At 29.0% G+C, this 15,735-nt stretch overlaps 2 protein-coding genes across 3 annotated transcripts in view; one reads left to right on the top strand and one right to left on the bottom strand.

Annotated features, from left to right (window-relative positions):
• LOC101495065 (mediator of RNA polymerase II transcription subunit 19a-like) overlaps nt 1-1,555 on the bottom strand; it is a 3,586-nt gene extending 2,031 nt beyond the window's left edge. Inside the window, exons 1-2 of one of the 2 annotated variants that reach the window (XM_012718695.3) lie at nt 1,413-1,555; nt 1,076-1,200 (exon numbers count right to left, since the gene is read on the bottom strand). The gene's annotated coding sequence lies outside the window, so the exon portion shown is untranslated. Of the gene's footprint in view, nt 1-1,075; nt 1,201-1,353 lie in introns of both variants that reach the window. The other variant, XM_004510688.4, reaches the window with a different exon arrangement.
• A 7,967-nt stretch (nt 1,556-9,522) lies between these two features.
• Nucleotides 9,523-15,735, top strand: part of LOC101488919 (uncharacterized) — an 8,039-nt gene continuing 1,826 nt past the window's right edge. The window contains exons 1-11 of the mRNA XM_004510677.4: nt 9,523-9,910; nt 10,688-10,804; nt 11,242-11,306; nt 11,830-11,935; nt 12,579-12,650; nt 13,350-13,409; nt 13,871-14,000; nt 14,082-14,275; nt 14,376-14,560; nt 15,092-15,219; nt 15,394-15,680. Of these exons, the coding sequence (XP_004510734.1) occupies nt 9,644-9,910; nt 10,688-10,804; nt 11,242-11,306; nt 11,830-11,935; nt 12,579-12,650; nt 13,350-13,409; nt 13,871-14,000; nt 14,082-14,275; nt 14,376-14,560; nt 15,092-15,219; nt 15,394-15,680 (1,611 nt within the window). The 5' untranslated portion in view covers nt 9,523-9,643. The remainder of the gene's footprint in view (nt 9,911-10,687; nt 10,805-11,241; nt 11,307-11,829; nt 11,936-12,578; nt 12,651-13,349; nt 13,410-13,870; nt 14,001-14,081; nt 14,276-14,375; nt 14,561-15,091; nt 15,220-15,393; nt 15,681-15,735) is intronic.

Genomic DNA, 15,735 nt, shown 5'->3' with positions numbered 1-15,735 from the left:
GCGTCGTGTCAGTGTCCGATACATGTCGAACACCGAGACACGTTGTCGATCAAAGGTGTCCGTGCTACAGAGCCCACAAAAGCATTTGAAAAAATGCAAACAAGAAAATAAAAGAATGCAACAAAGCTGCCCCTTCTCTCTGCGAACCAACGAGAAGAGGCATCAAGCATAAAAACTCATAGTGCAGTTATAATTTGAAGCAACTTAAAAGATTCATAGCCAATGTTAAAATTTGTCAGTTTTTGGAAGTAAAAGAACATTGCAAAACTTATTAGGGGAGACTTTATGAAGTAGATGATACCATATCTCAAAACTCATCAATCATAACATGAAAACCAACGAAATTTATATAAATCAATCTTTCTCAAACTACCCTCTTAAATTACAGTAAAGGAGGGTCCAGAGAAATTTAAGAAACCATAGCAATGCAATAAGCATCATTCTTGAGAATCCCAAATCACACATCAAATAATACAGTTGCTAAATTAAATTTAAACAACTAGGAATTCATACAAACACCATAACATCACTAAAAAACATATACATGTTATGTAAACACAGATGAACTAAAAACATCACAATATACATGACCAGCACCAATTTATATCAAAAGAATTGTAATTACTATGGCTCCTTTAAATGATCTGAATTGTAATTACTTTTCATTCTTCATCATGTAAACCTCAAATTCATGTCTTTCCCGCATATACTCAATAGGAATGACAAGAACTTGATTGGTTCAGCTTTGAAATAAAACAGTTCAACTCACACACAACCATGGGTTTTGAAGTGCTGATTTCAAACTGTTTTCAGCAAATTTACACAATTTCAACTATCAATTGTTTCTTGATCCTGTTTCAATTTTCACCTTCAAGATTAAAAAAAAATATTCAAACGCAACGTTCAAAAAATAATTAACAGCTTTTCAAAAAGTGTGTTTAAGCAAAATTCTCCATATAACAAACCCCAAAAAAACACAAATCTTTAAAACATTAATAGCTCAATTAACAAAACATGCTTACGCCCTAAAAAAATTCAACTTGAACAAGAATCAAAACAGTGAAGAAAACCGAACCTGTGAAAAATTCTCAATTCCCCAATGAAACCAACAAATCTCCTTCAAACTGAGAACCAAAATCCACACCAATTGAAAAAAACCTCTCGAACCTTCGACCACCCCAACAAAAATTTCTGCAAAAGCTGCACAAAATTGAAACCTTTTAAGCCAAAAAATCCAAAATCCCCAAAAGGGTACTCAAGAATCTCAAGAAAAAAGCCAACTTTTTCATCTACAAGAAAAACAAGACGAATTGGTAATTGACCCATGATAAAGATAGTGAACGAGAATGAAACCTGCAAAATTGCAGATCCAAACAGTGAAAGAAGAAGAAAAAAAGATCAAGGGTCCTCACAGAAGCATAAAAAGGGAAGATCTTTGTGGTTTCAGTTCTGAAACAATGTTTTTTTTTTCTTCGCTACTACTCGTGATTGTGTTGTTCTTTCTCTGATTTTTTTTTTTTTTTGTTCAGTCTTAAGAATGAGAAAAAGAGCAAAAACCCAAAATTCTTTTATGTTCCAAAGTTTTTCCCCTATGCTAGTTGCCACCTCTTATTTATATTTGGATCTGATTTTCTACAAATTTTCAATTTTACCCCTTTGATAATGGTATTGCTATTGGATCATGTGTTTATTTACCCAATAGCTAAATGTGGACTATTTCATGACAACTAGTGGAGTGCAAAAGATTTTTATTTTTATTTTTCTTTCTACTTTATTTTAGAGGAGACAATGCAAATTAGGGTATAAGGATATTCAATCGAATTTGTTGAATATTGAAATGAATACTTTGGAAAATTGTGATAGTTTTACATATAAATTTAATTTTTTTTAAAGTAATTTAGTGGTTAAATTTACAAACTTTAAGTGTCAAGAACTGGAGAATTATGAATTCTAAGTTTCTACATATTAATATTTTTGTAGTTATCAATTGAGTTGTACTTACAGAACCAAACAGTATATGATTAATTAAATTTTGTAAATGATTAATAAATAAATAAAATAATATAATGTAACTTATTGATTATGGCTTAATACAATTCACATATGATTTTAAATGATATAAACCATTTGAATATAAATCGCGATTAGATGATTTTATGTATATTTGAACAAATAATAAGTAGAATTGCAATTAGTTGTCTCTAATTCAAGTGTCAGAGCACATGAAAAAATGTCAAAAAATTTACTGAAAACTCAAATACATTAGTACAAGGGCAATAGTATAGTATAATGTGTTTTTCACTTATTATGCACATTAGGGTCCGAATTCCTAATGACTCGTGTGCAATACTACTAGGACGTTGTTTGTGTTTTTCTGTTAATAAATTATTTAAACTTATTTTCAGAATAACTTTGCCTATACAAACTTGATTTTAATGAGAAGTTTATGCTTAAATTGATTACAGAACAAGAGGCCCAGAGTAGTACTAAAATGAACTGGACATAGGTGACATTATTAAACTTTTTATGAGTAGCAAAATTAAATCAACATTGATACAATTTTGCACTTATCCTATCTAAATCAAATTAATACGAGGAATAATGACTTGGTTTCTATATAAATAATAAATTTATTATTTTCATAACTTGCTCACAAAATCAACATTCTTTAAAATTATATATTACTACACCACATATTGATATAAAAAAATTAAAAGATAATTTATCGTAAATGAAATTTATCACCGACTCTTGAGAAATTTTGTTTTTGTTATTGTCATCGTCACATCTATCAACGTTGTAAATCTTATCGACATCGAACGTTGTGATAAACCAGAATTTTATATGGTGAGTGAATGAGCGAGACACAAAAAAGGTAGGTGGTGACTAATATGTTTTATTTTTGTCCATCGGAAACTCTCAAAACACTTGTCACTAAGACCTTAATGTCTTAGGTGAAATTAAGAAAAAACATTGTCAATACTTTTCATGAATGGTTATGTCATGTTATATCCACATTATCGACTTCTTTGTTTAAAATCATTAATTTATACTAATAAAAATAAAAATATTATACTAACTATAGTTTTATAAAGATATTTTTGGGTCAATTAACTATATGGTATTTAACATATGTATAATAAATTTGGATTGGGCCAATGTTAGGTCTTTTGGCTCTAAGATTAACTTTTATGGCAATAAAGGAATAAAAGTGTTGGAGGTTTTTTCTCTGACTTTAATATTTTTGAATACACAAAAATATATAATTGAAAATAAAGTTTGTCTTTAGTCACAAACTACTTTCATTGCAATCTAAAATTATTATTATTATTATTATTATTATTATTATTATTATTATTATTATTATTATTATTATTATTATTATTATTATTATTATTATTATTATTATTATTATTATTATGTGTTTGTTTGTGTAGTGTATTTGTTAAAATGTTTTTGGTTCTAGTACTAGTTAAATATTATTACATCATTTAATATTCTTTTAGATAATTATATATCAAAATGTGTTGGATTGGATTAGAAGTTACACGTTTATTATATGGTTTAATGATTTTTTTTAGATAATTTTACAATTTGATTAATGAAATTCTATATATAAATATATAAGAATAAAGGTAGTATACTTATTTTTTATCACGTGTTGTTTGATTTGACATAACTACATATTGTATTTTGAAATTGTAATACATAATACACATAATATAATTTTTTTAACAACAAATATTAACCACTCCAAAGTCCCAAATAATAACTAAAATCCATGTGTAAATAGTGTTCTTAGTGTTATCAAATAGTGTCTTAATTTTTGTTGAATTTTAATTACCCTCTAATCATTCTAAAATTTTATATTTGTATTTATCTAAAATACTCAAAACATGAATTTTATTGGACATTATCTTTATTTTCTCTTTCTCCTTACTTATATCTAAACATACTAACCCTATTTATCTTCTAAAAAAATTGAAAAATAAATAATTATTAATGGCTACAATTGCGAAAACCAAATTATATACATATGATTGGAGTTTGTGTGGTTTGATATATGTTAATAAGTTGTCATGAATTTCAACTAGATGGAACGTGATATATGTTGATATATATGATAATTAATAAATATATATTGTGGTGTATGTTATTGTAATTTTGGATCATATAATCGGTGTATTTTATAACTATAATTATTTTTATGAATGTAATTGTGACTGTTGGATTATCATTGTTAAAATGTATTTTTGAGTCTAATATATGAAGGTGATAGGTTACGTGTGCATTTTTTCTTGTTACATGAATTAACATAACCAAATTACATGTATCAGGTAGATTGATACGTGTAGATTTTCAATGCATCATTTAGATTTGTAGGTATATATATGAACAAAAATTGGTTTTATCAATTTGTTTAATTAATAAAATTGTACTTCTTTTGTTATGCCCAATTTTTAAGATTATAATAGCACCTCTAAAATCTTCAAGACAATTATGTACTATATATATCAATTTTTGTTGACCAAATTATAATCTCGTCTATTATAGAAAAAAGCTATAGGGAATAATTTATAAAACCAATTACAAAAATTACTACTATAATTATAAAATAAAATAAAATTTCCAACATAAATTCAACTATTTGAACTGTGAATTTTTCCTAGAGATATAAAAATTAAAATAAATTATCTTATGATTGAAATAATTTAACTAAAACTAATTAAATTAGTTTGATATTTTGAGTTTGTGTACAAGTTATTGATTTAAAATATAGTGAAAGACAAAATAACATTTAAAAGAGTTCGACTCTGATTACAAGATCTAAAAATAGTAAATCTTTTGCAAACTCTAGACTTTTCAGCATAGTTAGACTTTCCGCTACATCTGAATTTAAGGATGCATGAATTATCCAACTATCAATAGTAACAACTACCACTCTGTCTGCGTTTCTCACCATTCCTCCTTTTCTGATCCCTAAATATTACCAGAAGGTTTGATAGAGATATCAACGTTAAACTTATACCTACCTAGCGGAGGGTGCACTCAACATGTGAAGAAGGCATTAGTGGCTCTACGTTGTGCATTTGTATCATTTTTGCACTATATAATTGGATGATTCAACTCTTTATCTTTTAAATGAATCAAACAATATTAACATTTGCATGCTCAAAACATTTTATTCTCTTGCCATTCAAATCTCATAATAATGGAGACTTGATGGCTTCAAGATTGATTTCTTGTTGTTTCAAAAAATAATAGACCATAGACAAGTATACACATAGCGGTGGTGCTTGAATAAAAAAATTAGGGTGATTAAATTTTTAAAATTTTATTAGATAAATAAAAAATATAATATTATATATAAGAATTTTAAGTTATAAAATTTATAAAAATATATGCAACTATGTTATAATTTTAATAGTTTGCAATTTTTTTATGTTAGATGTGAGATTAATCAATCTGTACATTGTTTAATTAAATTAGTTTTTCATAATTTTGATAATGTATGAACCGAAGAGATTTCAAATTATATTTTTCGGCTACATTACATCTGTGGTCCCTTAACTTAATTTCAGGTAACGTTTTAGTCCTTTATTTTTTTTTTCTTCCCGATTTAGTCCTTTATTCCTAAAAATATCAAATAAAGTATGAAAATATGAGTTTATTTGAAGATTTGCGTTACGAATTTGATGAAATTTGTATTATATTAAAGAATATAATTAATTTTATGAATTTTGATTGATTTTTTTTTTGAATTTTTGTATAAAAAAAGATATCATTGTTGAAATTTTAAAACATAAAATATCAAATTGTCACTTAAAATTAAAATAAAGGACCAAGTCGGAAAAAAAAAAAAAAGATAAAGGACTAAAACGTTACCTAAAATTAAGTTAAAAGACCACAAATGTAATTTAGCCTATATTTTTCCATTCTTATCTTTTAATTTGTTGTTAGACGTAATTAATTATATTTTCTAGTAAAAAATACTTGAGACCATCAGGTCAACATCACATTGTCCCATATATGACCTCGCAACCACTAGTCCAAGATATATAGTTGTGTAAAAATTATGTTTATTGAAGTAAGAAAATTTAATTACTTCCGAATCGTGGTTTAATTTTATGTTACTCTTTTTTCAATTTTTATAATCAGCCTCCCAATTGTTCTAATTTAGCTCTTTTCTTAGTAAAATAATTTGTTTCTCTCAAACTAGTTGCTTTGCAAATTTGTACCCAATCGAAACTCTCAAGTCTTAATTTAACCATAATATATATAACTTTTTTTTCTAAGAAATTAATACTGTGAAACTAATTTTGGGTGGTTAAGTTGTAGTTTTAAATTCATCTCTCCCAAATAGTAGGTGTTGTAGAGATCAAATTAAGAATGACAAAACGGATCAATTTACCTTATCATAATTACTACTAATAGGTTAAAAATCTTACCTCACCATATAAACTTTTTACCTTTTTTATTAATTAATAAATTTATAAAAACTATAAAAAAAAAAGTGTAAACAAAATTAAAGATCATTCAAATAAATCAAAATATAAAATTAACGAGTTAAACAAAAATATAGAAATTATCATTTTAACATTCATGATTTATCAACCAAAAATATAAAATATGCTGTAAAAAGTTAATGATTTCACTGTAGTAATTCACAAATTAATAGAAACATTAAGTTCAAATCGTGAAAACATAAAACCTTAACAAATTTTTTAATATTTAGTGAATTGGTAAGTAATTATTCGTCCAACAATATATAAAATATCAATATTTATACTAACCATAAAATTAATTACTTATTATGTTAATTGAATTGGACCAAAAAATAAGAGAAAAATCTTAAAATAGAATAAGACTTTTGATTTTTTTAAAAAATGTTTTTATTTAATTCCCAAAGGACCAACCCGCTCTACCCCGTTATCACCCTACTTTTTTGATAGATTAGACGGGGTAAGTCAACTAGTAGTGGTAATTTAAAAATCTCATTTTTTTCATGTGAAAAACGACAGATTAAACGAACCTCTCCGACGGGGAAAGCCAACTAGGAGTGGTTGGTCCCAAGACGAGTCATCAAATAGTAACCGTTAAATATTTCTTTAGAAAAAAAATTAAACATAAAGTAACTCTTAACAAGTCACCTATGTTTATCACTTGTCAAACCATTCAACAATTGTAACTTATAATATTATTTTACAAAATCTAATGGTTTGTTTGCGAAATTCAACTCATCAAAAAAAATTTTAATAAAAAAAAGGCACTCTCCTTCAAAACCAACTCACAAATAAACTTTAAGTAACTAAGTTAATGGTTTGATTGATAATATTTGTTAGAGATAGTGAATCAATAATAACATAAAATAATCATTTATCGTTAAAGTAATTTGAGATGCGATGGATAAATTGACGGGTAACCTAAACTCGATTCTTTTTTTAGGTTGTCTCTCTCTTGTCTTTATTTTTTTATTCTTGTTTTTTTGAAACCAGGTGAGACTCAACTTATTGTTTATAAGCCAAAAAAAGGTTCGTAGGATGGACCACACCCCTAGATTAAACAAATAAAATATTTTTTAAGAGTAAAAATTCATTTGTCCATGAGAAAAATTGTGAGAGCCAATTTAGTCTTTGAAAAATATAAAGGTAAATTTTAGTCCTTGAGAAAATTAAAATTTGACAACTTAGTTCTTTCTTTACTTACAGTTTATTTGGTTGATATAGGAAAAATTTCCTAAAAAAAAAAAAGAAAGTGAGAAGTAGAAAAAAAAAACAAGTTCACTATTTAATAGTTGGTATAATAGAAAATGAAAAAAATTATAATAAAAAAGGTGTATTTATAAAATAACATACATATCCTTAAGGAAAAAAAATGATAAAAAAATCATTACAATCAATAAAAATTTACAAAACATAAAAAAAGAATAAATATATAAAACAGATTCATGTCAATCAAAAGAAAATAATTCAATTTAATAAATTATAGATATTATATTCTATTTTCTTTATATTTTATTATTTTTATTAATTTTTTTTTTAATTATATCTAATTTTTACTTAAACACATTTATGTTATTTTATAAATATACATTTTTTTTTATTTTCTCTTAAAGTTTAATTTATATATTAAGATAATGTAAAATTATTTTACCTTAACATCTAATAAGAACTTGATAAAAATTATTATTATTACCATTATCATCTAATAAGAACTTGAAAGACAAAAATAATAGTTGGGTTACTAACTTGATAACTCTTATCACCATTTTTTCTTTAAATAAATATTATTATTATTATTATTATTATTATTTGTAGTTTTTTATTTTATTTTTATTGAATTATTTTAAGTATGTTACATAATTTAAAAAAAGTGTTGGTATCAATTTTTTTATTTTTGTGTTCAATAATTTAGAGATTTAAAATAACACTGAATCTATTTTTTTTTAACCCGATGAAAATTATTTAGAAAAAATCAATTATAAAAAATATTTTTTAAGGTAAGTTATTTAAAATAACTTCTCATTTAAAATAACTTTTCATTTAAAATAGTTTTTAGTTTATTATAATTTTAAATTATCATTTTTAAAAAGTGAATTGTTTTAGACCAGACTCGAGCCCAATCATTGCGGTTATTGGTCCTTAGCCCAATTCATCATTAGTCGGGTTCGATTATAGTGTCTGACTTGCGTTTTGCCAATTAGAATTGTTAGGCAAAAATTAGACCATTCCTATTTCGCGTTGGATTCGCAAAAATCAAACAATTTCTTGCATTTCACATTGGATTCCTTGCAACGAAACGACCTTCTCCACAACATCAATCTTCGAGAGTCTTATATAAATAGGTCTCCGTATCCAAAATCAGATACACATTATTCAGTCTACCTCTTTTTCTTTCCAACTTCTATTGACTTAGACGTTAGGGTATTTGTAGATACCTTTTCGATAATTAAACAATCGTCATCCACCATTCCCTGTCGCCATCCACATATCTAGCCTTTTCTAGTGGTTTAACACGGATCAAAAACTCTATAACAAAATCACATGAAAACATTTAAAAGTGTTAATATATATATTTTTTTTTGTAAAGTGAGTTTTACACAAACAATATGTATCAATTGTCTCTATAGTTATGCGTTAAAATTGATTATTCTCATTAGATAACAATATGAAATAATTTTACATTGTCTATCGATCTAAATTTAACACTTTTTTTTACAATAAAAACTAAATAATAATCGTGTTTCTTTTTAATCCTTTTACTCTTTTATTTATTTATTTATTTATTTTTTTCTCTATTTTTTCTTCATCAACCAAATAAGATATAAAAAAAATGTAAGAATCATGTTGTCCCAATTTAATCTTCTCAACGATTAAAAGTTATCTTCTGAAAGATCAAATTGAGTCTCTAATTTTTCTATCAAAGACTAAAATAACATTATCTCTATTTTTAATATTTATGATGATTATTTTTAATTAATTAATTAAAACAATAGAAAATAAAAACCAAAAAACTCAATACCTCGTTGTGAATTTGGCAAACCCAAAAACCCCAAAACCCACAAGCGGGCATAAGCCGAACAACAAAACCTTAAAACCTTTTCCGCCTCCCCTTTGCAAAGGTTGGAGCTTTTGTTGTTCCAATGGCAGCCTTCGACCACTTCGGAGACATGTACGATGTTGCACTCAAACCATGCTTACTTGCCACTCTCATCAGAGAACATCTCCCCACCGTCGACCACTCCTTTTCCAACCATTCAGAACTCTCCAAAGTCGTCTCTTTAATCAAAACACACTCTCTCTTATCTGAATCCGCGACAGAATCAACGGACCCTAAAGTAGCTAAAGCTTGGAAATCCTCTCTTACTTCATGGCTCGACCGCATTTTGCTTCTCCTTTCTAGCCATTCGGTAAATTTCATCACTTTTTGGGTATTCACCAGATTTTTTTAGAAGAGAATACATGCTTATTTTTATCGGGTTTGGTTTTTTGGGTGTTTTTTTAATGAATTTATCTTTTTTTTTTTTTTTTTTTTTTTTTTTTTTTTTATTTTTTTTTTTTTTTTTTTTTTTTTTTTTTTTTTTTTTATCTGGGTGAAAATCAATTTTGGCCTAATTTTTTTGTCACTAGGTTTTTGATACAAAGTGATTTACACCGGAAGATTGAAGTCTTTTTTTTGGTTATACATTTTGAGTTCACTAACTTAAATTAAGGGCACATCAGTGTTGTCAAATAGGCAATAGCACTATGGGATAACATAATTTGAGCAAATCGCTATTGCTCCTATGCCATGTAGTACAAAGTATTTTCAAATTGCTGCTATTGCGGTGCTATAATATAGTAGCAAAATTTGAACAAACCACTATTTTCCGCGATCTGCAATTGACAACAATGGGTCATGTTTGGATTAATTTATTTGAATTTATCTACCCACATAAGCACTTGTGAGACCATTTGTTAGAGCTTAGGGAAACAACTTATGACATATTCATAAGCTGTTTTCGGCTTATTTCTTAGGATATTTTATGAAAACAACTTATAGCATATGCGAAAATAGTTTGACTGTATATCATCTTTTGTTATAGAAATATATTTATACCAGCACTTATTATATGATAAGCGCTTATTAATTAAGCTCTTTAACCAACCAAGACATAATTGACATGACTGCATTTTCCTCTTTTCAGCCTGATAAACGTTGGGCTGGAATATCTTTGCTAGGGGTTACTTGTGAAGAGTGCAGTAGTGATCGTTTCCTCGAATCTTACACTGTGTGGTTCCAGAAGTTGCTGACTTCTCTACAGGTAATCATTCGATCTTTTGCCATTGCTGCAGATAATTCTCTTGCCAGCTTTGTTGTGTTTCTTCGTTTTAGGAATATATCAAATGTTGTTCAGTACAGATATGTAAAACGCTTTGGGCCGTATGCGAACTTAGAGATGAGTAATATCACTTTGTTGATCTAAATTTGATACATTTTGGCTATTATATTTTTAATGTTATCTTGCACACCATTATCGCACAAGCCAATTCCATACTATAAAGTTGACAGTGTCTTTATCTCTCTCTTTATCTAATGGATATTGTATGCGTCGTATTTATGGTTTTTGGACTGCCAAGTTGAATCATTTTGACTTCATGTGCATGTAAACACAAATATCCATTGTGCAAATTTCTAAAAGAGAATCTTACTTGTATGCAATTGTGACGTGTTCCATTATCTTTATCTTTATGTAAACAGTCACCGGAAGATTCTCATTTAGTAAGGGTGGCTGCTTGTGCTTCCATATCTGATCTACTTGCAAGGTTCGATATTTCTTTGCTTACTAAAAGAAAGTCCTATTTATCGATTTGATTATTGGTACACAATGTATTATTCTCATGTTTTGTGCTGCTTGATTGAATCCCGTTCTAATTCTCTCTCCCCCTCTATCTGTCTGCTTGTCTGCAAGTGCGTCTGCGTTATGCACAATTAGATGACGAGGTCACCTGTCAAAGAATATTTGATAATCTTGAAATGTAGATTTGTAAAATTCTATTACTATTACGAATAATGGTCATCAAGTTGCTTACATTTGACATTCTATATGCTTAATTGCAAGTTAAATTTCTGAACTATAGATAGATCAGAACTATAGATAGATCATAGCATCTCTTTCGAAACAACATTACTTTAGCGGTGCATTTAGTCCTAAAGCTAGAGTAAGTCCAATACTTCGCTGAATATTTCCTCTCGGCAATTTTCTTGTCCTGTTGGGGGTAAGCTCTGTCTGTAACATATTAGCTTTAAGCTACCTGCTATTAAATGTCTTATATATATATATATTAGGTTAAGTGGATTTCCAAAGCTCAAGAAAGAAGGGTCTGCCGCCGCTGTAAAAGTTGTTCAGCCTGTTCTAAGGTTGTTACATGACGACAACTCAGAGGCAATATGGGTAAGTGATTAATTCAAAGATTATTGATTTTTAGCTTCTATTCAACATAGATAATGATAAACTTTCATCATGCAATAGATGGAGGTATATTTATATTTTTAGTGGTTGCATAATATAATATTTTAATGTCAAAAGCTAAAGGGATATACTCTCGATTTCTGTAAATAGTTGAAGGAGAATTCTTGTTTTGAGTTTGGGTTATGTAGTTGTGTTTAGAATTGCATTTAAACATTGATGTAAAACATATGTTGGTAGATCATAGATGGAATCATTGCTTTGTCACATAATATGCTTAAATAATATAACCAGAAAACGTGTACGAAGTTACAAATTTTGGTAAGTATGCAACCAATTGTAAGGACTATTTCTCCTACTCTCTCTGACCCATGCATAGGTGTATGCTAAGAGATGAAAGTATAATGTGCTACACATAGCACAAGATAAAAAGTTGATTATTTGGCGCATGCTTGCTGAATGCAGGCAAATCTTTAAATATAGGATATTTTATATTCATTGCATGCTCTTTGATAATAGACCCTACTTTTGTTGTCATTCGTCATATACCTGCTATTTATTTGGACATAAATTATCTGCTTTATTTGATTACGAGTTTGATTCATTATTCAAATTGTGGTGAATGCAGGAAGCTGCTGTTCATGTGTTGTATACTTTGATAACTTCATTCCCATTTTCTATTCAGCGTCATTATGATAGTGTAAGCCTCTCCTTTCATTGTTGCAAGATTTGTTACATGCTTAATTCATGTACATATAATTAGAAATTTGTTTATTGTATGAACTCCACAACTTCCTTCAATACTTATTTAACCAGGACAAGAACTTCAAACTTCAATTGTAATTTTGATAACAGCATGTCATTCAGAGGTTGAGCATTCCTTAATGGTTAACTGGAAGAATGAATAAAAATTTAATTTAATGGGTGAGTGATATAAATACGAGATACTGTTGAGTTGAAGAAATGCCTCTTGGGAAGGAAAATTCACCACCCAAATGTCCTCTCCAAAATTGAGCTGATATAAAGCATGATTTCTGTAAGGGGAACAACCAGGACATGGAGAGCTTCTTTGTGTTTACCCTTTATTAAAAGAAACATACAACGTAGAAGTGAATAACGATGAACTTGTGTGAATATTTGCATATTTTTGAGACATCAATGTTTTTGCAGTTTGTATTTGCATATGCACATGTTGTATTGATATGGTTTTCTTATTTGAGTCAAAGACCCTTTGCCGCGTCTCTATGACCTGCATGATTAAAAAACAAAGGGTATGGTGTGGCTGCATGTAATCTGTACCTGTTTTTCCTGTTGCTTTTATGAGGAAAATGTGCAGGAAAGCATAAGAGTTTCGTTGCTGCTGTATTCATGATTTGACGGCTGTTTTGAGTTTATGCAGGTTGAAGCTGCTATTGCTGTTAAACTTGTGTCTGGAGGATGCAGTCATGATATGATGAAGGTAATGTGATTATCAAAATTTTAAGAGTCTCTTCTAGGGTATGTTTGGATTGTTGCCATGTTGGCATCAGAATGGATGAAGGGGATCTTTTGAAGGATCCAAAGAGTGATATATTAGCACAAAGTTAAAAACTATTTGTTTGTTAATTTGATCTGTAAATTGTTATTACTAAATTCTTGTTCCCAATTCTATTTGTTCTGTGATGTTTTTCTCACAAGAACAGAAATAATTTGAAGTTAATGAAAATTCCAATAAATATTAGCCATTAAACCTACTGATATTTTAGAAAAACAATGTGACTTACACATGATAATCTAACAAGCATAAGAGAAAGTAGATACCTTATCCATAACATTAGGCTCTCAGTTTTGGATGGAAACTTTCTCTGATAAACATACACAAATATGCACGTAGCCTCATTCTGACGTGTATTGTCATCTAATTTGTTATTGTACATCCAGAAACTAGCACATTGCCTAGCATTACTTCCAAAATCAAAAGGAGATGAAGAAAGCTGGTCTGTGATGATGCAGAAAATTTTGATTTTAATAAATGATCAATTAAATTCAACATTTCAAGGTGTAGAAGAAGGTAGATGTTGGTGCAATGAATGTGTTTTATAAAAGACACTCTGGAAAAGTAGGTTGTAACCATTTTTTCCATGCATTGCAGAAACCATAAGAAAAGAGTTCAATAATTTGTTGTTTATGCCTGGGAAACAACCTCCACTACCTTTAGGAGGCAATGTATCAACAGAAGAAGCTAATAACAACGCAACAAAAAGGTCTAAAAAATCACGAACATCTGACGTCCCTATACTTATGTCTGGCTGTTGCATGCTGCTCACAAATACATATCCAGCTAAGGTACCGTTTAATTTATCTCATATATGTTCCCAAAGTCAGTCTGTGTATTCCTTTTAATGTGGGAGAAAAATGATGAAAAGTAATGTGATTTAATTGTTAGGTTAATGTACCTGTTCGCCTATTATTGTTTCTTGTCGAGAGAATTCTGATGGTAAATGGCGCTCTGCCAGAAATGTCATTGCCATTCATGACCGCCTTACAACAAGAGAACATTTGTTCAGAACTTCCAGCTTTGCATATGTGTAGCTTGGAATTGCTTACAGCTATTATAAAGGCCACAGGCAGGTATGACTGCATGATATCCATACTCCTTTTCTTCAAAAGAAAATTAGGTTAAAATGAAAAAATATAGAAATGGCAAAGGGTGCTTTGTAAAATTGATTGTAAAGTTCTTAGATCCTTGACGTTGTAAATTAGCGTGTTAAGTATTTTACTTTAATGCCAATTATTAATTATTGCCGTTATAAATATAATGAATCTTCTATGTCTTATTCAATGTTGCCAAATAGCGGCTATAGAGGTACAGCGTAACGGAATTTGAACAAATTACTATTGTTCTGCGATATGCTATTTAGTATGTGCTGTCAAATAGCGGCACTATAGCACATAGAGCAACACAATTTGAATAAACTGCTATTTTCTGTGATCCGGAATTGACAACACTGGTTCTATCATCTAATAGCTTACCTTGCACTCCTTATGGTGTTTCTATCCAGCTCCCATGCATGATTTCCATGTTTCCTCTGATATACCTTTTATGTATATATTTCTTGAAAGAATGCTGAATTCTACTCTTTGCCCATATTTGTATTGCAGTCAACTATTACCACATGCTGCTTCTATCTTACGTATCATTACAAAATACTTCAAGACATGTGCGCTGCCAGAATTAAGGATTAAAGTCTATTCAGTTGCAAAGACTCTGCTCATATCCATGGGTGTTGGTATGTGAAATCTCTAGCCATAGTATTGTGGATTATTTACAAGACTGCATTGGTGGTCTTTTCCTTTTTCGGCTCTACTTTTTTGTTGTCTCAAATTCATTTGCTTTCCCTTCCTAGCTGTTTGACTAATTTCATCATAAATAATGTCTTTTACTGATTAATTCTATTGAACAGGAATGGCTTTATGCCTGTCGAAAGAAGTTGTCAACAATGCTATTGCTGATTTGAGTACCATAGAGAATAAGAATGGAGGCACATTGAATGGTTCTAATACAGATGTCTCCACTGTAGCGCCGCAACCGGCACGTCATCGAAAAAGGAAGCACAACAATACAACTGGTTCTCTTCTGGAAAATGACGCGAGTAGTGGTTTAGTAGTAGAAGTTCCAAAGAAATGTCACGCGACTCCAATTTCTCTAAGGGTAGCTGCGCTTGAGGCATTAGAGGCTCTTATTACTGTGGTATGTATCTTTAGTTTGAAATAACTAATGTTGTTTGTTCCTTTACAAACCTTTC

Source organism: Cicer arietinum, chromosome 7, assembly GCF_000331145.2.
Source record: "Cicer arietinum cultivar CDC Frontier isolate Library 1 chromosome 7, Cicar.CDCFrontier_v2.0, whole genome shotgun sequence".
In the NCBI taxonomy this organism is placed as follows: domain Eukaryota; kingdom Viridiplantae; phylum Streptophyta; class Magnoliopsida; order Fabales; family Fabaceae; genus Cicer; species Cicer arietinum.
This window is presented reverse-complemented; position numbering and strand designations above follow the sequence as displayed.